Source organism: Lynx canadensis, chromosome D1 (assembly GCF_007474595.2).
Source record: "Lynx canadensis isolate LIC74 chromosome D1, mLynCan4.pri.v2, whole genome shotgun sequence".
NCBI lineage: Eukaryota > Metazoa > Chordata > Mammalia > Carnivora > Felidae > Lynx > Lynx canadensis.
This window is the reverse complement of record NC_044312.2, coordinates 44,811,317-44,835,029: the sequence shown is the minus strand read 5'-3', so window position 1 is coordinate 44,835,029 and position 23,713 is coordinate 44,811,317. Positions and strand designations below refer to the sequence as shown.

Here is a 23,713-nt window from a genome sequence, read left to right as displayed (position 1 = left end):
TTTACTACAGTTAAGAAATATAAATATCACTATATTTAGAGGACAACTGTTAAATTAAGGCTTCCAAACTACCACATGCAGATTGAAGCTTAGAGTACTTGCCCCAGAGAGATAAGATTTCTGAAAGCTGGAAAGTTAACTTAGAAATGATTTTACAGAACACGGTGAGTTTATTGGTCTCACAACACAGATTCCTTTCTCCTTTTTTAATTGAGAAGCAGCAGGAACAGTAGAAAGCCCTGAACATAGTGGAATCCAGATTTATCTTTATTAACTAGAACCCCAGGTATGCTATTTCACCTCTGCCGGCCTGTTTTTACTTTAATGAGAGGTGGACCAGATGACCTTCCAGCACTAACGTTTTGTGACTATCATGCTTACCTTATCCTTACAGGAAAACCCCAAATAAGAAAATCAACGTATTACACCCATAGATTAACCTTAGTCATTTTTACTTCAGAATTGCAGTGACTTTTCTCTCAGCCGTAGCTTCCAAATGATGGTCTCTCATCCTGTTCCAGAGGGAGTAGCAGAGGCAACAGTGCAGTCAAGGATGTAAAAACCTCTACACCAAAAAAATCAAAATTATCTCAAGTTTTTGAAGGTTTTTGTTTCTTTGTGCCAGTGTGCCTCTGTAGATTCTGTTCTACCTTAAAATTAAAAAAAAATCTTGGGGCATCTAGGTGGCTCAGTCGGTTAAGTGTCCAACTTCAGCTCAGGTCATGATCTCATGGTTCCGGAGTTTGAGCCTCATGTTGAGCTCTGTGCTGTCAGTGCAGAGCCTGCTTCTGACCCTGTCCCCCTCTCTCTGGCCCTCCCCTGCTTGCACTGTCTCAAAAATAAACATTAAAAAAAAAAAAAAAGGAAAAATCTCATAAGCCCCTCCTCCACTCTCATAGCAAGGTACGGCATGTTTATTTATAGAACATGTGTTAGCTGTTTCCTCACAGCAAACATTTTACGATTTGTGTTCAGAAAAAGAAGACTTGAGTGATATCTAATATTTATATACTCTTTTCTACATTCCAAATACTGTTTACATGTTCTACGTATTATGAAGGCATTTAACCCTCGGGGAGGTCTAAGAAGTAGGTACATGTATCCTTTACTATTCAAATCTATTCAGTTCCTGGATTCAGTGGTTAGAGGTCAAATAAAGGTCAGCGAGCAAGTCTGGATGCTGTGAAATTGCATCATCTGAATCTACTTTTGTTTCCCCACTTGGGATGTTGAAAGGCTGAGGCTTAAATAAAGCTTAAATAAAGTAAACCATGCCATAGAAAAGTGCAAGGGTTTAGACATGGAGAGCTTACACAGGGTTATCTATCCCGTTATCTCCAACTCACAGACCAGCAAACTGAAACACAGGTGGGTTTAAGAAAACTGCCTAAGGCTTTGTTGCTCCTATGAGGCACAGCCAGAAAGCTTATCCAGGCACTAAGCACCAAAGTCAATGTCTCGCTTGTGCTTGGCTGCGCAGCTAAACTTTATTTTCCTTTGTGGATGGCGGTGTCTCCACACATACAACACATGTTGTTCTCCTGGAAAGGTCTTTGGGGAGGTTAGCCAGAGTTCCCATCCTCTGCGAGCTCAATTTGTCACCAGACTTTGATTGTATGTTCTATTAGCACGAATGTAAACAAGTTTTAGATTATGAAACTTGTTTTTTGTACAGCTTAAGAGTTTAATTCCATGGCTTGAAGAATCAGGGTATTCCATGCAGTCACCATTTTTAATAAATTCTGCCACTGTGGATGAGGTAGTGATCCCTGTCATATAGAAACAGAAAGGCACCTGGGTGGCTCAGTCGGTTAAGTGTCTGACTTCAGCTCAGGTCACGATCTCAGTTTGTGAGTTTGAGGGCATCGGGGTCTGTGCTGACAGTGTGGAGCCTGCTTTGGATCCTCTGTCCCCCCACTTCTCTTTCCCTATCAAAAATAAACATTAAAAAAAAAAAAACAAAATACCTTATTTCTTTTCTCTATGGCCTCTGGTTCATCAAACATCCAGGGAATAATTTTAGGGTTAACTAGTCATTATTTACCCTTATCATAAGGGTTCATAGGTTTTTTTTAGTTGAAATACACTCAAATTCTTATTTTTTAAGTACTTACATAAGTAATAACATGAGTCTAACTGAAGGGGCCAATGATGAAAACTGCTAAGCACACATATATGTCACCTAAACACTGATTAAAAACTTAAAAAAAATTTAATAATTTCCATATTTTCTTGATTTTTACAATTGAAAAATAAATCTGTGTTTTCACAAAGAGTTTTAAAAATATAGCATGTTTGAATTACAAATGATTAACAAAATCCTGCATTTTGTTCCTGCATAGTAAAGTAGGCCAGAAGTCAATGGGAAGGTATATTCAAATCAAAGGCAGTTTTCATTCTAAAGGCAAAAATCTTCATAGGAATTGATTCGTAATCTTCTGCAATTACTGCTATAAACGTCTCCATCTGTGATACACCAATCCCCTCTCATGACTGATGGAAGTCAGTAGGAATTGCTGGGAGGCATACCCTACAATTTAGGAATTGGTGTGGCTGCCACTGCTATGCTTTCAATTGCACACTCATCGGTTCCTCTGCGGATCCGGAAGTAACCATCTTCGCCCCAGCCAATGCCCCAGCTGTTTTTCACAATCCAGTAATCCATCCCAGACACTGGGTCAGTGCCATAGCCCACCAGCAAGACGGCATGATTAGTCAGCTCAAAGGGGTTGAAAGGGTCTCTCAGACCAGTGTGGTAGTAGATCCCCTTGCGGTAATGGAGGAAGTCATTGTAGACTTCAAAAGCAACTGCCATGGGCCCGTGGTGGACCAGTTCAAGCTTCATCAGGGCTTCGTTGCAGCCTCCATAGAAACCTCCCACATAGTGGTACTCGGAGGAGTAGTAACGGACGCAGTCCTCCTTCGGTTTGCATGGAGAGTCTGTGCCTGTGTAGGGGAAGCATGCCTCTTCCACCAGCCCAAAATCTTGGGCGTATTTCCCTGCAATGAGGTAGGGGAAGCCACCATCACAGCCTGAGGATGAATAACACACATTAGAAAGAGGCAGAGGAGAAAGTGTCCCATTTCCTATTTTTCCTTTCCTACTCCATTAATTTTTTGTTACCCCCAAGAGTTGTTCTTAGTTTATTTTATTTATTTTTTTTTTAATTTTTTTTTCAACGTTTATTTATTTTTTTTTGGGACAGAGAGAGACAGAGCATGAACGGGGGAGGGGCAGAGAGAGAGGGAGACACAAAATCGGAAACAGGCTCCAGGCTCTGAGCCATCAGCCCAGAGCCTGACGCAGGGCTCGAACTCACGGACCGCGAGATTGTGACCTGGCTGAAATCGGACGCTTAACTGACTGCGCCACCCAGGCGCCCGAGTTGTTCTTAGTTTAAATGCTACTTCATTCATCCATTAGCCACATAAGCTAACTACCCTCTCATCATCCATTAGCCACATAAGCTAACTACCCTCTCATCCCCATATAATTAACAGACATTTATTTGGCACATGACATGGAAGGTAGCTATAATAGCACAGTGGTTGAGTGGGGAGGCTCTGAAGCCTGACTATGTAGTGAAGTTCAGATCCAAAACTGTGAAGAATTTAACTTCTCCATATCTCTGTTTACTTATCTGTAAAATTTAGATAGGAATAGTACCTTCCTCGTAGCACTGGTTACTACATGTAAAAGCAATAAAAGTTGGCTATTATTACCATCATTGTTAAATAGCCAGACACCACAATGTGGCTCTTCCTGAAGGAAGTCTTCTCTGACTACCTACTGCAAAAAAAGTCTAAATCAGGTCCCCATCACCTGCCTCCAGTCCTTACCTTATTATAAACATCCATTAACGTGTATTTTTTCTTCACCATTCTTTTCATTACTTAATTTCTACCTTCCTCACTTAAGTGTAAGGTTCATGAGGATAAAGGGCTGTCTTGATACTTACAGTTCCCAGGGCTTAGAAGTTACAATGTTGGGGTTTAATAAGTATTTCAAAAAGAACAAGAGGCTCAATGACAAATAATCATTCCTGGTAGTTTCACTCTCTACTGGCCCAATCTGGTGTTGACAGAAAACTTTAACCTGAGAATGTTTCACTGTCAATCAGTTGCAGCTGGGCTTTCTACATAGCTTACCCATGCCCTGTTCTGAAAGCCCACTTTCAGAATTTTAGTTTCCTCCTAGAGAGAAACCAGTGTTAGTATGGTTTTAATACAAATTACATTTTGGGGTGAGACTTTAGTTGGAACTGAAACTTTACTGTTTAGAAGCTGTGTGGCCTTCAAAATATTACAGAACTTTGTGTCTGTCCTGTTTATAAACAGGGATATTTACTTCTCAAGGTTTTGAGCATTGCTAGATAATGTCCATAAAAGGCTCCTAAGAGCTAGTGCTCATTCAGTACATAGTAACTAGTGACATTTTGCTGAATGGTGCAGTGAATTCCATGAGAATCACTCATGAATAAGTGATAGGGCCAGAACTTGCACCTAGGTGCTCTGACTACAGACGGTGTGCTCTCTACTACACTATCCTTTTACCTTTGCCAACAATGGCCTACCACACCCAGGTAAAAAGGGCTTGAAATACAACACTTACCTTGAGCGTACTGGCTGCAAGAGACAACCTCCTGAGGGCTCAAGATTGGGGTCTGAGTATTGTTGGTTAATATACGAATTCTTGCTTCTAGCATACCCATGGAAGCAAATGAGTAGCAGCTGCCACAAGATGCTGGTGATGGAAAAGCAAGATATATAACCCAAGAGAACTTTGAAGCACTTACAAAGAAACACAGAAATATGTGAGTGGAGAGATACAATTAACATATTTATATTGTGTGCTGCTGTTGTTATAAGAATCAGCCCAATATAGAAGATTCAATAGACAAACACTATTAACCTTATAGACAAATGTTAAGATGTCAGCTTTCAAAAGGCCAAGGTTACTCTATGGGGCTTTCCGTGAGAATATTTTAGGAGGCAAAACAAAGCAAAACGAAACCAAAAAACTCCTCTAGTCTCTGAAAAGAATTTGGTACTATTCCTGGTAATCAAGAAATAATGTATGTCTGTAGCATTCTGAGCCATTCAGTTGAGAAAAACTATGAAGGGACACATGTGAGCTGAGCTTTTAAATATCTCCAGAGCAGCATTTTCTAAAGCTACTTGTTGGGTGGAATTAACACTAAGAATGGCTCAGGTATGGGTGTATTATAGAAAGTTCAATTTAACCAGGGTCGAGGAGGCAAAATACAACAAAGTCCAAGAAAGGTAAGAGAGTAATTATAATGACAGATACGGTATTTAAGGTGGCCAATGAGGAAGTAAAGGTATAAGGAATATGGAGGTAATGAAATTGAAAACAGACTGGTTCTAAGGGGAAAAGGGTAAGAGCAATACAGTCATGGTTCCCTGAGAAGTGTCACCCAGAGGAAAGAGGAACACGAAAAGTAGCTGGATAGAGGTAAGGGAGAAGGGAAAAGAGAACTGCTTTATTTAATACCCGGATGTCCTGGTGAAGACAAAATTAATTTATTAAGAAGCAAATGCTAGGGATATAGTTGCTCTTTCAAGAGAAGAAAAATGTTTTATTATGAGGTAATTTATATGAACAATATCATTTTTCTACATTTCTTTAACAGGTGTGAGTAAACACATAAATACATTTAAGAAAATACGGCACATGTGACAAAAATGGGATTTCAACTTGTTACATTCTAGAAAAATATGAACATAGTTTTAGTATCTCTATTATACAGCCTCTTTCACCTCTGCCACTGACACAAATTCTACACAGAGTTAGGCTTGCAACAAATCAAAAATATTGGTATAAATGTAGTTACACACAACTGATATTATTCAACGTACTAATATATTATTTACCAAATTATTTGAATGGTGAGCACTCCCTTATGCACTAAGATTAATGAATAGACAATATTACATTAAAAAATCCATTTCACATAAAGAGTATGTTGCCTTCTCTTTAATAAACCTGAAATTAGTAAAATTTAGTAACTGCCTTCCTTAGAGAGAAAAGTATCCAAAACAACATTATGTATTAGATTACTATCTATCGGGACACTGTTCTTCCCTTTCACCAGGTGATGTTGATTCACAATTGTCCCTGAGTACAAATGAAAGCCAGGATACTCTATGCTCAGCCCCTAACATCCTACACTCCAGCTGAATTACTTATACCGTTTTCCTCAAACTGAACTGTGAATTTCCATGAGTGTACATAAGAAATGTGCCTTCTTCATCTAGCTGCCTGATGCAATCAAGAAACTCAATGCGTGTTTGTAGAAAGAACATTCCAGTTACTAACAAGTGGATACAGATTTACATCCAGGGGAAAAAAAGCGACTTCATTGGTAGTAGTCAACCTTTACTTGTTTCTAAGCTATAAGGGAGGCAGAAACCTAGACTCTACTGTGAGTCCTCTCCAGTAGTTAAACAATACCACATGTCCTTGACTAGAGTCCATTAGAACTCTACTACCCTTTAACTGCTACCATTTCAGATGTTTCCCAAACTTGTCCCTATAAACATCTCAGATTTATCCATACCATATACTGCTTTTACTGCTAAGAGATCTCCTAAATGATGAAGGTTAGGACAAACACTTGGAAGAGGATCTTGAATTCACCTGGTGTAGTACCCACTTGATAATGTGTATGTTGAAACTCAGAAAGAAGCAATGATCTGTTCAAAGTCACAAAATGAATAGATGGCAGGTGCTAGTATCTAAGCGTCTCCTAAGGCAGGTTGTGTTCTTTTCAGTTCATATGTCTGCATCTACTTGAAAGAATTTTCAAATTTTCTTTCCTGTCATCAAGTTACTAAATAGGCCAAAATTAACTTGAACATTTTGTTTTTGAAACCATCTAAATAATGCTATCCTTGGGACCCCTCTTTTAAATGATAGTGTCAGAGAACTAGATCAGCAACAGTAAATAGATAAAGCCAGTGTTCTTTTCAAGGTACACTTGTAATAAATAACATCCCAAGAATAGGGAAATGGCCCCATTTTGATCATCCAGCATTCTTGGGCCATGGGTATCTACAGAAATAATGACTCTTGGTACTAACCATTGAACCTTCATCTGACCATCTAGCACTGTGGGAGCGATAGGCCACATGTACATTCAAAGGCTCAGAATGTACTGTTAAGAGAGAGAAACTGCAGCAATGAGGTAAGGACACAACCTTCTTCAAGCCATTGACACTCCCAGAATAATGTGTCAGCTGCCAAGGAAATTAATGCCTCCTTTTAAAAAGTTAAGACTAGAATGTAGATTTTAAAAGAACCATTATTCCTTAAGACTACAAGGCAACAAAGAATTAAGGGGGTCTGACCCAGACAGAGCTTTGCAGTAATCAAATTTCCACCAACTCAAAGAGCTAATGTGATTTCCATATGGTTTAACTATGTTCGGCTGCCCCTTCCCACAGTGGAGGACACACTGAACTAGTAAGGAATCAGGAGTCTTCCCCATCCCTACTCCATGACTCAGCTGTGTGACTCTGGGCAAGTCACTGGACCTTTCTGGCACTTCCTTTTTATCTTGTATGTAAAATGAATAGCGTAGAACAATTTCAGCCCTGCGTACAGATGGCATTTAGAACAAGACTTAAATGAACTAGGTTTTAGACATTAGAAAAACACTGCATTCCCTAACTAATGTGACCTGAGAGACACCCCCTTTCCCTTTTGAAGGTGCAATAATAAAGAGAGCACGTAAGAGGGAAGAACAAAGAAAGTCCAAGTCTTCCAATTTCCTAGTTTCTCTTCCCTCTCACACTTAGACATAAATCTAGCCACACAGCTGGTGCTTAAAGCAGCCTTCAAGAGTCAAGATAAAACCTCATTTTCCTCGCAATATTCCTTTTGTCACTCACCTTGATTTGCTTTCTGAATACAGCAAAGTTGTGAATTACCTTAACTTGGGTAATTTTGGATTCTGGGTCACCTAGAACACTGGTGTTCCTAATGTTAGTGGAATTTTCCAAGTAGCCCAGTTTCCCAAAAGAAAAAATAATTAATTTTTTCCCCAACCCAAAGTAAAGACAACCAAAAAGGAAGTCAAAAGAGGAACCTTTAAAAATTGCCCGTGTCTGTACAAATCATATTTATAGCACTCACAGAATATAGAACATGGGAGACAATGGTTTTTACCAAGCTATAAGAAAACCAGTGTTAAAGAATTCGGCTTTAAAAACTCTAATTTCCTTCCCTTGCATTACTGTCTCATCACCAGTCAATTGTGTCTTTCTGGAAGTGAGTGGAACTTTTCTTTTTTTTTTTTTAATTTTAAAATTTTTTATGGCTTATTTTTGAGTGAGAGAGAGAGAGAGACAGACAGACAGACAGCACTAGCAGGGGAAGGGCAGAGAGAGAGAGAGGGAGACACAGAATCTGAAGACAGGCGAAGACAGGCTCCGGGCTCTGAACTGTCAGCACTGAGCCAGACATGGGGCTCGAACTTATGAACCATGAGATCATGAGCTAAGCCAAAGTTGGATGCTTAACCAACTGGGCCACCCAGGAGCCCTAAACTTTTCTTTTGACCTTCTTCTATGCCCCCAGCAAATTTTAAAAACACTACAAAAGCAGTTACATATTATATTTTAATGTTTTTGGCTTGCAGATCTTGCTAAACTGCAAATCCCTAGGACAAGAGCTATATCAATTAGTCTTTATATCCTCAGCCGTTAAAAAAAAATCATAACACATTTGATGCTCTATAAACACCCTATAATACGGCAAGAACAACCATGTGCCAGGCCCTCAATAATCAACACTTGACGTGCAGTATTTACGTAATCCTCTCACATAAATATAGAGCATCTCTTTGATGACAGAGTAAATTTTAAGCCTCTCTGGACATCAGCCCTTTAATTTCACTCTCCATTCATTTCTCGATTACTTGCAAAGTTCTCTCATCCCCCATCCCTCCTTTCCAAAGAAGCCCTCCCCAGGAAAGAAAAAGTAGGGGAAAATTTTCAGGATCTCTTTCTCTAGAGCTGAAGAGTCCCAGAACAACTTGTGAAAGGAAAGACAAAGAGATGACCTCTGATGTCATTTGGAGTACAGGAACCTTGCTGGCTGGCTGCTCTAAGGCCTGCTCAAAGCTCTGTACACTCAGAAGACTTTGCCAGGATTCAGTGAGGATGGAATTAAAGGGCTGGTGGTGAATGCTGAGAAGTCAGGCTGATTATCATGGAATTTCTAGGAAAGGGGAAGAACAATTTATTTTGGGGTGTTATTAACTTATAATCCTCTCAGAAGACACTAATCAGAATGTTTCCAGACAGCAAATACTACACCTATTTTACAGTAACAAATCAGTCGTGTGTACTGTAATTATCTTCAAAATGAGCTTAGAAGCAATAAACCTGAGTACGGTATGAATGATTCTCCAAGTCACTGTTGGCTAAAATTTAGGATAACAAGATAATTTGCTATCAAGCACTATTAGAGGAAGAGTTATTCAATCTACTCATATTGTATCAAATTTCTGAAAATAATGGATAAAATGCAATTATGATGATACTTTTGGTAAAGCTGGGCTCCACAAGGTCACCACTCAGGAAGCTTGGTTAATACTTACCATCATATGTCCTGTTGACATAAAATGAATTAAAAAGGTCCTTACACAGCTCAAAAAATCTACTGTAACAGAAAAAAAAAATTAAGGATCTATTTTTCTGGGCTCATACAGTAACTAAAAACTAAATGGTGGGGAGCAGAGGGTGGAATGTGTAGGGGCAAATGGCCAAGGCAGATTCCACCAAAGCACTTACAGAAGGAAGACCAATTTCAATTCTGTGCAGTTCTTTGTTTCTGCATGAGTCTCTCCTACTGGGGAGAGCAGATGAGCTTGTCTTACCGGTTACTGATTAATTTCATTAGCTGCCTAGAAGTACTTGGAGAAGGCTACTATAGAAATGCTGGGCTCAGCTGGAGATTATCTATTATCTCTGATCTGTCGTGGATAAAAAAGGAAGGAGTGGCCATTGGCTATATACTTTCCATTTCTTTACTAAAGTGGATCGTGCCTGTTTCATCCCTGTATCCCCAGAATCAACCCGAGAGCCTGGTATATAGTAAGTGTTCAGTATTTCAGAATGAATAAATGAAAAATCAGACTTTTTTTTTTTTTTTTTACCTTGGTTTCTAACAGGAGTAACAAAATTGGTACCATGAACATTTCTCCAGTCCCAAGATGCTGGCAAATGTAAAAGCTTTTCATGTATTTCAGCAGTCAGTGGTGCAGGTTTGGGTCTAGGACAGAAATAATACATTTGACATCAACATATAGTCATTCCTTTGAGGATGATTTCCTAACCCTTAATTCCATGATTTCAACTACATGGCTGCCTAGAATCTACATTCAGGCCCAAGGAGCACTTGTCCTATCAATGTTTCAATTATGCAACAATGTGTCCACTAGGCTGTTTCAACTACACAACTAAGTTCTATAAATGGCTTTACAAATGGCTTTCACAATTGGTTTTTTTTTCAGGGTTAGCAACTTTCTTCTATGAAAGGACCCCGGTTATGTACATCACTGAGATGCTATTTTTAGTATATTTCAATAGCTGCATTTTCTTAAACAGATTGTGACTAAGAAAGTAGACACATGGGAAGTTGAAGATGGCCTACAAAGGATACAGAGAAAATACAGGAACTACAGAGGTTTGACTCAGGAGATGGTTAGTGGTGATGGTAAAGTGGTTATAAAAGAAATCAAGTAGCACAGAGATTAGAGATCAAGTCAAGTAGACGACTGGCTCCATAAACAACAGATGAAAATGCTTCATCATTACAGAACTGTACCTTATAGGATATGGTTGGAAAGCAAGACACAAAGAGAGGACTTGCCTGGGATGATGGATGAGGGACAGACACATTGTCCGGAAATGAGAAAACTGTTCTACAAGCTTCTCCATGTTAGCAATTTAAAACAAATAGCATTCCAGCTCTAGACACACTAGATTTCTTAGGAATTTTCCAGTCTGTGAAATGACTTCAGTGTTCCAGGTCTTCCTGCTGCTCCTTTTACCCCAAATGCCTGCTGCCTGCTGCTTAGAAGAAATCCCTTTAGAAGTTCTTCCCTAACTTCTACTTTAAAGACCACTCACACAGCAGCTAGGTCTACCCACCAGCCGCCAACAAAAACTCACTTCTATGCTCTATCAACTCTTTAGTTAGGGCACTACTATTACACCGTGATAACATGTATCTTTCTGATTATACACTATGTGAATTTCTCATTCAACTTGGCATTGCCATATCACACTGTTCTAACTTTTCAGTGCTTATCCGGTTTACCAGGTTCCAATTTAGTTACTGGCAAAGATTATTTCTGGGCTTCTTCATGTCTTCTGCAACTATTCCCAATCAATTCCCTCTCTCACTTCTTTTAGAGATGATGTGAGTCAATGCTAGGACACAATGGAAATGAAACAGAGGAAGAGGAAAAACAAAAACCACTCGTTAATAGCAATCATAACCTTCTGAAACTGTAAAGATAGCATACTCCATAAAGAAGTATCAATTTTTCACTAAAATATTAACTAAGCCAGGACATTGCTGGAAACTACGTGACAAGGAGATGAACTTGATGTGATCTGTGACCATATGAAAGACTGCATTAAGAGACATGAAACATATGGGGCGCCTGGGTGGCTCAGCTGGTTGAGCATTTGACTTTGGCTCAGGTCATGATCTCATGGCTTTTGAGTTCGAGCCTCACATCGGGCTCTGTGTTGACAGTTCATAATCTAGAGCCTGCTTCAGATTCTCTGTCTCTCTCTCTCTCTCTGTCCCTCCTCCACTCACACTCTCTCTCAAAATAAATAAATAAACATAAAAAAAAAAGATATGAAACACAGAGCAATTACAATAACACAAAGAATTTGTAAGTTATAAAACATACAACTTAGATAATGTCAATGGAATGACCAAGGTACATAAAAAAGCTATGCACCATGAAAATTTTAGGGCAGGAGAAAAAAACAAATCAAGAAACAAATCTTGGATATTTCTTTCAAGATTTATAAGTAAAAATTAGGTGTGAACAATTTTTGGAAGGAAATAAAGTTTCCATGATTTTGCACTGCAAGGATAAAAGATTCAATCAATACATATTAATTGTCCTGTATATACTTAAGAATACACTAAGTAATTTGAAAGATTAAAAAAGGAATTGGGGGCACCTGGGTGGCTCTATCAGGCGTCTTTTTTTCTTTTTTTTTTTTAAGGCTTATTTATTATTGAGAGACAGAGAGACACAGAATGTGAGCAGGGGAGGGGTAGAGAGAGGGGGAGACACAGAATCTGAAGTAGGCTCCAGGCTCTGAGCTGTCAGCACCGATAGGCGTCTGACTCTTGATCTTGGCTCAGGTCATGATTTCATGGTTCATGATTTCGAGCCCTGCATCAGGCTCTGCACTGATCCTGTGGAGCCTGCTTGGGATTCTGCCTCTCCCTCTCTTTGCCCCTCCCCCATTCATTCTCTCTCTCTTCTCCCTCTCTCAAAATAAATACACAATTTTTTTTAAAAGGAAATTGAAGTTTGGCAGCAAAATGTAATTTCTGAGCAGATATCTTAGGTCATACTGACCTCCTACAAATGGTTTCACCACTTACTAGCTGTCTGATATTTGTGAAAGAATTTAACATCACAAAACTACAACTGACTCCTATTAAGATGGGTATAATCATACATACCTCAAACGATTACTACAAAATAATTCAAATATGGTAATGATTACCAAGTGCTTAGAACAGCTCCTATCTCTGCAAATCCTTAGTAGATTAAGCTCTTATGATAACTCCCATCATCATCATCATCACCCATGCCATTAAGAGGATTAAATATGATGCGGATACCTTTATTTAAGCGATTGTCTGGCACAAAGCAGGCACTCAGATGTTAACTTCCTTCTTCCTACCATGCTATAAGGCAGAGTATTTGCCTGTCAATGCACAGACAGACAAAACTAAAAGAATGTGACAACAGAAGCTCGATGATGTGAAAATGAAGAGCAAAAGCCATTTGTGAGACAGGGAAGAATTACAAACATTATAGGTGCAGCACACATTTTGGGCTCTTAATCATTTGGGTCTAGATTCTTTAACTTTGGTGAAAGCTCTGACCTCAGGGAGATGACCATAACCAATACTTTTTCTATACTTTCAGCAGTTTCAATGACTCCCTGAACCTCAAGTTAAGGATCTGAGAGTTTCTATTATGTCATTGGATTCTTAGAACTAATTTATATACAAAAATGCTACTGAAAACCAGGCAGCCAGACCACAATGTCTGCTTCAGAATTTTCCATTTCACTCAATTCCATCTCCTATGTCTAAACTTCTATGGAGCCGTAGCCACAGAAGCAGCGCTTCATAAAGCTAGACCTTCTTTAAAACAAAGGTGGTTGGGTGGAGAGACAGAAGTGCCAAACACAAAAGAGTTCCTGAGAAACACGGCCCATGGCCCATGGCAAAGGAATTGTGTCTGAGGCTCAGATGCTCAAACCTCTTTCTCAAGTGCCCCTTTGGATTTTTACTCAACAGTTCTCACTTCTTGTCTCACACACACACACAATATAGTTCCTTCACTTTCTCAAACCTGGATACAACATGCTCTCTTCCCTAATTTCCACTCACCAGAGTCTCATGGGCTGGAAATTCCTTAGAATACACTTTGAGAAATACTGTAGGAGAGTCTTTTTTTTTTTTTTTTTTTTTTCAATGTTTATTTTATTTTTGGGACAGAGAGAGACAGAGCATGAACGGGGGAGGGGCAGAGTGAGAGGGAGACACAGAATCGGAAGCAGGCTCCAGGCTCCGAGCCATCAGCCCGGAGCCTGACGCGGGGCTCGAACTCACGGACCGCGAGATCGTGACCTGGCTGAAGTCGGACGCTTAACCGACTGCGCCACCCAGGCGCCCCATGTAGGAGAGTCTTTTGAGAAAGGGGCAGGATTATCAGAGAATGCTATCAGTTAGATAGGAAAAATCTCTACCCAGAGTCATAATTGAAAAATGTCAGAGTATTAGGATTATTAGTCTGCAAATGAAAAAAATCCGAAATGCATTTTAGTTAATTAATTAGTGGCCCATTCAAACAAAACCTGAACCAAAACTCTATAGAGATTAATAAGGAAATAATCACTGTATTCTCTGAAACCTGGAAAATGTTTTTATGTACCAAGGAAAAATTACCTACACAATTTACTGAGTCCCACTGACTCCTTATTGGTTTCCAGTTCTCTGCCCTTTGGTGAGATCAATTTCTCCTCAACAAGGTACGGCATCCCCGGAATAACCTTGGTCATTTAACAAATGTTTAGGGACTATATATTCTGATAGATCCACCTATAGCTTTGAGGAAATTTTTAAAAATCTACCAAATTTCTAATATAAATTCATTTTCTTAAAGTAAGAAATATGCCATGGAAGTGTCACTTCTGGCTGAGGGAAGTAGACAGAGGTACACTGATAAATAAGGAGCAATTTTCTTTTTGCTGGACCTGATAACAGGGAGTGTTGAGATTCTTACAGTGACAAATCTGACAGTTCCTGAGGCAAGATGAGGGATATTTGAAACAAAGAGTGGCATGAATGGAGTTAGCTTGACAGCAAAGTTTTCAGTAACTGTGTGTCTTATTTTCTGAAAGCAGATCAGGATACTGAATATAGGCACAAATTTAAAAGGCTTGGGTTAACTAGGTTAAGTTTGTTTATTAGATAATAGGTAGTAACACAATCATAGCTGGGTACAGGAAGATGAAGCTGGTATTTTAAAGAATGTCTAAGAATGGGGACCAGGAGGAAAAGAAACCAAAGAGATGGGACTAGAGAGACAGGAGGTGGGAGGCTGATCCATAATGCAGCAGAGAAATGACAAAACCCTAAGCTGGCATGTAGAAAATGGCCAGGGAACGATGGCGGCGGCAGATGCTGTGAAAGCAACAGCCATAAATAGGACTCAGAGCACTAGGATGTATGTGAAAAGGAGAGAGAGAGAGAGATGGTCAGAAAAAAAGATAATGTAACAAACTGGAATGAGCAACAACATGGTGGGCAAACCAGGGAGAGCAGGTTGGAGGGGAGAGTGGCATTAAAATATCTTTATTAGCGATAAACAGATATGCTTTATTACCTTGGGATTCTTCGGCTGTGACCACCACCTCTCCTAATCATCTCTCTCAGGGTGAGAGTCTCATATTCCATGTATGTGGTTGCAGTCCAAGACTTCTGAATGGCATTGATTGCTTTCACAAAGTCATGGTTATATTGGTAGAGCCTATTAGAATAGCTAACAACAAAAATAAGACAGTCTCAGTTATCCTCTTTACAGATGTAATTACACTTCATTAAAGTAGGCATCCTTATACTCTGGGCCTAAGTGGAAAGTGGAATAATATTTTAGGAAGGCAATTTTTTTTTTTTTGTTTTTTTTTTTTTTGGTAATGCAACTGAACCACTTTATTCAAATCTTCAAAATAATCTTTATTTTACATTTTTAGTATAAAATTCAGTAAGTTAAATGCACCACAGTTTAGAAAGAGCCATAACACTGAATTTCCATAATAGTCAATGATAATCCAGAATCACACAAAGAGAACACAAAATTTAGATAAACTGAAATTATCAGATAAAATAAAATCCAATTTCAGAAAACAAAAACCAAACTACCAGGATTCCTGAAATACTCAATCTTAATGAAATTTCACTAGACTCAAGTCATTTTGTCTTGTATCATATTCAGAGTATGAGCCTATTAATCCAGTTCAAGAATTTTTGGGAGCCATTAGTAACCGCATCAGACACTCTAACAATAAATGTAACCAATTTTTGATCTGAAAAATCCCCTTAATTTGACTCTAACGTCATCAGGCTTCTGAAATATATCCTACTCCTTACCCGTCATATTTTAAACAAACTGTTGTTTATAGCAGTTTGTGTTAATAGCTTTTGTTCAAATAGAGCTGTATTTCTGGCACCAAAGCAAATTTGAGTTTGTTCGTATACGAAGACATGACCTATAAGGAAGGTCCAAAAAGTACCCTTCACTTTTGCCTGAGGGAAAGCACATGTATACCAAGAGTCTAGAACTGGAATGTCTCGTATAAAATAAAAGTTCAAGTTAACAAAGATCTATGTGTAAGGATGTTTGATGAAACACTTTTATAATACTGATAGATTATAAATAACCTAAATAAATGTTCTAAGATAAAGCATTGATTAACAATGGTACTTCATTGACTATGAGTTTATTCAGTAAAAATGTACAGGAAAGATTATTTACTGCGTGAAAATTAAATGATATCTCACTAAAATAGAGTCTGGAGGTTTGGCAAGGGGAGCTCTCATGCCCCACCACTCTTCATCAATGGCAAATCCAACAGGAAGATAAGGATCTTGCCAGTGGATACAACTTCACTATCCCATCAGGAGGAAGAAAGGCTTACCTCCTCCCCTGGCAAGGCCCAGCCAATTGGAGAGAGCCGCAGCTCAGCCAATGAGAAGCCACTATACTTCCAACTCCCAGTTTCCTGCATGACTGTTTTGGTTATCATAACCTTCCCAGTCCCCTCCTATCCTCTATAAAAGAGCTTGCTTCCCTTGCTCTGCACACTTGTGTACGGTTTTTGCCATAGCTTGCTGGTCACAGTTGCAATTCTCTGCTATTCCCAAATAAAATCACCTTTTGCTGGTAAAATAACTGTCAGTTTTATTTTTAATGTTAACAAGTGATACGGAAGAGTATTTGCACTGTATATAAATAAAAAGGTAGGATATCAAATAAGTTTATACACAATCAACCAATTTTTGTGAAAATATACTTAGAGTATAAATACATTTTTAAAATGCCAAGGGGTGCCTGGGTCACTCGGTTAAGTATCTGGCTCTTAATTTAGGGTCAGGTCATGATCTCACACTTTTTGGGTTCTGTGATGGCAGTGGAGCCTGCTTGGGATTCTCTCTTTCCCTCTCTCTGCCCCTTCCCCACGTGCTCTCTCACACTCTCTCTCTCAGAATAAATAAATTTTAAAAAGTAAAAAATAAAAGGCCAAAAGTTGTTATCTCTGAGTGGCAACATAGAATCACTACCTTGCCCCACCCGCTACAAGTTTTACAATGCACCTTTATAACTTTGTAATAATGAAAAAAAGGAGATGACAGCATAAACTGTATATAATGTACATATAGCGTGGCAAACACTATAACATAGGAGGCAAAAAAATTTTTTTACATATGGATGTTAGGTTTACATCCTTGTTATTCAAATGTGGTTCTTGAACCCAGTATTAGCAGCCACACCTGAAAGCCCATTAGAAATGCAGATTCCAAGTATCCAATCCAGACCACCAAAACCAGAAACTACATTTTAACAATACGCCCAGGTGATTCACAATAACATTAAATTTGAGAAGCACTGGTTTCCCTGATCTCAAATGCTTGGGTATGGATATGGATACGGACATAAATAAATCTAATACACAGAGAATATGCTTACAAAGCAAAAAGACTGGAGAAGTTGATTAGTCATACAATACAAACTTGTATCAAACCTATGTTCCAGGTACTAGGATTACGGATAATTATTTCTACTTAAGAAGATTCTGTCACTGAAGTGTGACTCATTATCCAAGACTTCCCAAATATGCAAAGCAAGATACACCTAATTTGAGTAACACCTAGGCATGTTGTGAACTTTTCTTTCCCTTTTTATTTAGATGTTCACAGAGCAATTATTTTGACATAGTCAAAGAAACCTGGGAGCACTGAAAATAATAAGAAAAATGTGCAACTACTTTGATAATCATGTGTATACATGTTTTTATCAAAGCTCTTTCCTTCTTGCAAAGTGTGAAACCAGAGAGTTATGATTATTAAATAGATTTTAAAACTTCCTGTATCTGGTTTCTGACAACACTAACAAAATAAAAACAAGTTACAGTTGTTTGTTTCTTTAGATACGAGGGTAAATTTTAAATTGTAAAGGTCTATTTTGAAGTGTTTTCCACTGATGGGAGTCACTGTTGACTCTCAGGTATTCAAGAAGCAGTAAGTTAGTCCTGCTTTTCTTGCTTTATCCTAGCAACACATCAGACAGGGACATGTGCACTATACTAATGACAAGGTAGGTCTTAAACACTGTTATTTTCAGTGTTTAAGATCCAAGGAAATTAAAAATAACGTAGTTTACTATGGGATAACAGATCATTAAGAGCTGAAAGAGACCTTAAAGATCTCTTTAAGCATAGAGCAGAAGACCTTAAGGTCTTAAGCATAAGACCTTAAAGCACAGTCCCAAATGCTCCTTTTACAGGTGAAGCGGAATAGGTTCTGAGCATGCCAGTGAGTAGCTTCTTCATTAAGTGGGACAATGTTTAAAATACCGAAAAGAGCACATTAGTACACAGCACATCCCAAGTGGGAGAGTGAAAAGTGAACAGTTTAATAAGAAAAGTGTTGCTCAAGGATCAAGTCAAGCAAAGTAATTTAAAAGCTAAATTCAAAATGGAGAGGATGCCTTAGTCTAGATCTTTATGAGTACTTTCCCAGACAAGTGCAACTTGTCCTCTTTAAACTCCTGTCCCCATTGTCTCTACCTCAGAACCACATCCCCAACTTCTCTACTGTAGGATCACTCACTGCCCATGTGGCCTGGCCTGGGAAAATTTATTCATGGGTACTTTTAGTGGATTTCACAACTAAATAAAACAGAAAAGGCTGCTACCAATAATACCCATTTATCTTTTCCTTCCAAATAACTAAAGTCTGAAATCTCTCATTTGTGTGGTTCACAGTTACTTAACCTGGACCTTGCTTAACAAAAACTTTAACTGCATATTGTGAGTTGAATTGTGTCTTCCCAAAATTCATAGGTTCAAGTCTAAACTTCCTCGGAAAGTGATTTGGAGACAGGACCTTTAACAGGGAAATTACAGAAACATGAGGTCCTATCAGTGGTCCCAAACCCAATATGACTGGTGCACTCAGGAAAAAAAGAGATTAGGAAACAAACTGAGGGGTGACATGTAAGGACACAGTGAGAAGGTGGCTGTGTGCAAGCCAGGGACACAGGCTTCACAAGAAACCAAGCCGGCTGACATGGTGGATCTTGGACTTCTGGACTCCAGAACTGTGAGAAAAGAAATTTTTGTTGCTTAAGCCACTCAGTGACACTTGGTTTCAGCAGCCCCAGCAAACTAATACACTGCTACATCACTACTAAGAACTGTCAGTTCAGTTACTCACCGCCCTTGTTTAAAAGTTATGTTCCATTAGTATCACCTATGATTTGTTGCAACATAAACATTGGCATGTACAAGTGTTAAGCAATCACATGGCAATGATAAACCGCTCTTTTCTTTCTTTGGCACTGCAATTCTATGGTCCTTCATATAAATTTTCTTGAAAGCCATCAGTGGTCCATTACTCTTGGAAAAAATATTTTCTTCTCTCCGTTCCATTACTCAACATGTTTTTCCAGTTAGGTTTTATATAATATGGCCTATGTTTCTATGTTAAATAAATTGTATATCATCAAAATAATGTTTTCCAAGAATTAACATAGACGCATCCTTCTACATACTATAAAACTAAATGTATTTTTCCCTTGTAACAACTCACTTTTCCGGGAGACTCTCAAGGTGTGCTGTGTTCACATTCACATTCTCAGAGGTACTTCCCACCTTGGTTCCCGTGAAGCAAGCCCAGTTCCGGCCCAGCACATCGTGCACCCATCCAGGCATGGTCTCCTGGCAGTAACTGGTTACCTTGCCGCACTCTTCTTCATACTGCAACCAAGTAAGGGAAGGAAACGTCAAGCAAATGGATCTGTGCTCATCGGTCAGATCCCTTTTCCCGGCTCCCATTCACAGTCCTTTCATCTTGGGAACCAGCCTCTGCCAACCAAAAGAAAAAAATTCACCCTGAGAGGTTACATTCTGAGAATTACTCTATAAAAGGAGGAGAAATAAACTTTTCTATGATTGCAGGAACTGACTGCCAAAAACAAAATTTGCATAACAAAACATTTCTGGGAATGAAAATCAGGGGGAAAAAACCTAACATTTTTAGAGCATCTGCCCCATGGCAGGCATTTTACAATAGTTTCCTCATGTAGTCCTCGCTAAGCCAATGGGGAAAGAGCCTTCAACAGGCCCATTTTACCAGCAAGTGAGTGGAGGCTCGGCTGAGAGAGGGTATGTAGCTCCTAAAATAACAGAGCAGTTACACGGCAGAAACAAATTTCTGTTCAACTGTCAGACTATACTTTTCTACTCAAAGAAGATGTACTCCAGCAAACTACAAAAATAAAGGATGAAAAATTTCCATAGAACTAAACAAAATCCTTTTTCCTGTCAACCTCACAATTTATTAGGATAATCTGATTATGGGGGAGAAAAGTAACCTGATTATTAATATTCTCTCCATTATATTTCATTAATATGGCCCCTTGTCCTATTCCAATGTTAATACTGAACACCTACAATGTGATAGATCTAGGATTTGAACTCAAATACATAGGTTCCTGAGCTTACAAACCCTCATGTTATAACATCTCCTCATGGAGAAGGAAAGCCCAGAATGTGGGAGGAAGAAAGGGAAAATTCATGCTAAATTTCAATGAGGAGGGTCTTGGGCACAATTTCAGGCACTGACTTACTGGAACAAAAGCACAGAAGCAGTCAGATGACACATAAACAAATTGCCAGCAGTCAGCTGAATTGCAATACTTTTCTTTCGAAAAGTACGTAGTAGGTTATTTTTGACTCACAGGCTATAGTTTACAAACTCCTAACAAAACAGGTATCACTTTACCAGTGTGCAGGGGTTGGCAAACTTCTTTTCTAAAGCCAGAGAAACAACATTTGGAGGCTTGCTAACTATAAGGCCTCTGTCAAAACCACTCAACTCTGCCACCACAATATAAAAGTTGTATAGGAAACACAGAAATGAATGAAGTAGACTGTGTGCCAGTAGAACTTTATTTACAAGACCAGGCCCAAGGTTTGCAACCCCTGCGTTTAGAGGAATGCATGGGCTAAACTATACCTAAAGGCAGAATTACCTTTGCATCAGACTCTCTCTGAATTCAAATCATATTTACGAATGGAGTTAAAAATGTTTGGCCTTAGAATCCAAAAAAACTAGATTTGAACCTTGGGATTCACCACCCACTAAGCTATACAACACAGGATAAGTGAGTATGGACTACTCACATAGATTTATACTCTGCATCCGTATTGGTGTTTCATGATATTGTGAAACCTGTCTATCCACAGCTGGCTAAGCATGTCTTCACCTGTGTGAGTTCAGCTTCCTGCTCATGTCCCTGCTAAAGCCCCAACTCAGGATGAGAAACACTGAAACAAGGGCCTTAGAATATGACCAAGCTGCAACATTAGAGGGTGTGTTGCATAAAAAGATCAGTAAAATTTATATTTATTAAAATCAAAACTACATGCAACTGCTATTTTTATAGATCAAAAACACACTAATATTGGTACCTCATTTGATGGAATCTAAACCCCTTAGCATTCTTTTCAGTGTCTCTTTGGCACAGGCTCTTGATCGTGTTCCATTCTCTGCAGTGTGATGGTCAGACAGGCCAGGTGGGGTTAAGCCAAGGCAGAAAGCAGTCTGACAAGACTTTAAAGAGTTCTTGAAATGTACCTTACAAAATATGTCAGATACACATAAATGAAAAAAAAAAAAATACTACGTAGGAAGACACTCATTGCAACAGAAAAGTTAAAACCAAGAACTGTGTCCTAAATGTTCATGTATAAAAATAAAGGAGTATTATACGGCATTTTAAATGATAAATGTGAGTTCTACAGGACAGACGGCTGCCTGCTTCTATGAATGTAGTTTTATTGAACACGGCCAGGACCACTTGTGCACATATGGTCTATGGCTGCCTCCATACTACAGCAGCAGAACTGAGTAGCCACCTTAGAATACCTAAGGCTCACAAAGCCAGAAATGTTTACTATCTGACCTTATAAGAAAAGTTTATCGACCTCTGTAGAAAACCTAAGTTAAGAAAAAAAATTACAAGATAGCACTTAAGTTGAATACAAATGCAAAGAAGTTTCAAAAATGGAAATAAAAGGCAAAATCAGTCTCTGGGTAGAATCTTCTTGTTTATAAAATGAGGACTGCTATATACAATTATTCACTTTAAAAAATATTCTTGGGGTGCCTGGGTGGCTCCATCAGCTAAGTGTCCAAGTTTGGCTCAGGTCATGATCTCATGGTGAGTTTGAGCCCCACAGGGAGCTGTCTGCTGTCAGCACAAAGCCTATTTCAGATCATCCCCCTCTCTCTCTGCCCCTATCCCACTTGTGCACACGCATGTGCCATCTTTCTCGAAAAATGAATCAACATTAAAAAAAATAAATTAAAAAATTTCCTAAGAATGAAACTCATAGCCTACAAAGTCCTGGAAGAGGACGCCTATGAGAGATGGTCAAGGTGTTGTTAGAGGCTGTTAACACTCATCTGTTTTGGAATTACTATTACACTTGAAAAAAATTATTTATAGAACTTATTGAGTATTTTGCTAAGGTCTTTCATTTATCAAATATTTATTGGCCACCTATTTCTCAGGCATCAGTGCAAGGTACGAGGCACGCACACATAAACGTATTGATGTGGCCCTAGCCCTTAAGAGGTTCACAATTCAATGAAAGAAACAAATAATTCATTACAACATCATGTGGTTCAAGAAGCTAACCATGCTGGAGAAGCCCGGGAAACTTCCCCATCTAGGCAGAATTTAGATCACAGATGAAATAACTTTCCCCTAATACCAAAAGAGTTAGGGGCATTCAAGTGAGAAGAACCGGGCCCCATGTTTTTCATCAGTGTGGTTTTGCTCACCTGGTTGGCACAAATGAGTCATAGTTACAAGCATCATGTTTAACACCAAATGAACTTTCCCTGTGATGGGAAGGCTGACTTGTTATTTTGATAGAGGGGGAAAAAATTCACCAAAGCATGACTGATTTTGCTCAAGTTTCTTACCACATTAAGGACTCTGTATTTTTTATCAACATTATGGAACTATAGCACCTTATCAGTTCACATTTTGATAAATATCTTACCCATCACTCATAAATCTTCTAAGTTCAAGGAAACCGAGATAATATAGTCTCAGGGGACAAAATAAGAAAAGTAGTCAAACTAGAATTTATAAAACCAAGGGCTCTTCCCAATACCACACACCACTTCATATACTCTGTCTTTTCACAAAGAGCTAGAGAAGTAAACATACTAGCCAACTCCAAAAACAGAGAGGAGATACCGAGAAACCATGCAGCAAAGAGTTTCCATCTGTATCATTCGAGCCTCACAAGGATTCCTTGGGATAATAGGCATCACTCTTTTCATAAAGAAAAAAAAAATTACATGCTTTGCAAAGTAAATGGAGAAGAGAGAATTCAAACATGGGTTCACAAGTTATAGGATCATTACTTTATTCACTGTTTCCTTTAAAAAAAAAAAGTTGAAGATTAACAGACTCTCAAGAGTAAAGTCCAAATTGCTGTTCACAGCCCTGTAAGGGCCACTTACATTCTCTAGCAACCCTAATGGTCATTTTCTAATTCAATCTTTTTACCTTTTTTTTGCCAAGGTTTTTTGATGGGGAGCAAAGGT

General features: G+C 38.8%; 1 protein-coding gene across 1 annotated transcript in view; it reads right to left on the bottom strand.

The window, feature by feature from the left end:
* Positions 1-156: 156 nt before the first annotated feature.
* The window catches only part of CTSC (cathepsin C), a 40,606-nt gene continuing 17,049 nt past the window's right edge, over positions 157-23,713 (bottom strand). The window contains exons 3-7 of the mRNA XM_030330737.2: positions 19,676-19,842; positions 15,192-15,347; positions 10,185-10,300; positions 4,613-4,744; positions 157-3,033 (exon numbers count right to left, since the gene is read on the bottom strand). Of these exons, the coding sequence (XP_030186597.1) occupies positions 2,531-3,033; positions 4,613-4,744; positions 10,185-10,300; positions 15,192-15,347; positions 19,676-19,842 (1,074 nt within the window). The 3' untranslated portion in view covers positions 157-2,530. The remainder of the gene's footprint in view (positions 3,034-4,612; positions 4,745-10,184; positions 10,301-15,191; positions 15,348-19,675; positions 19,843-23,713) is intronic.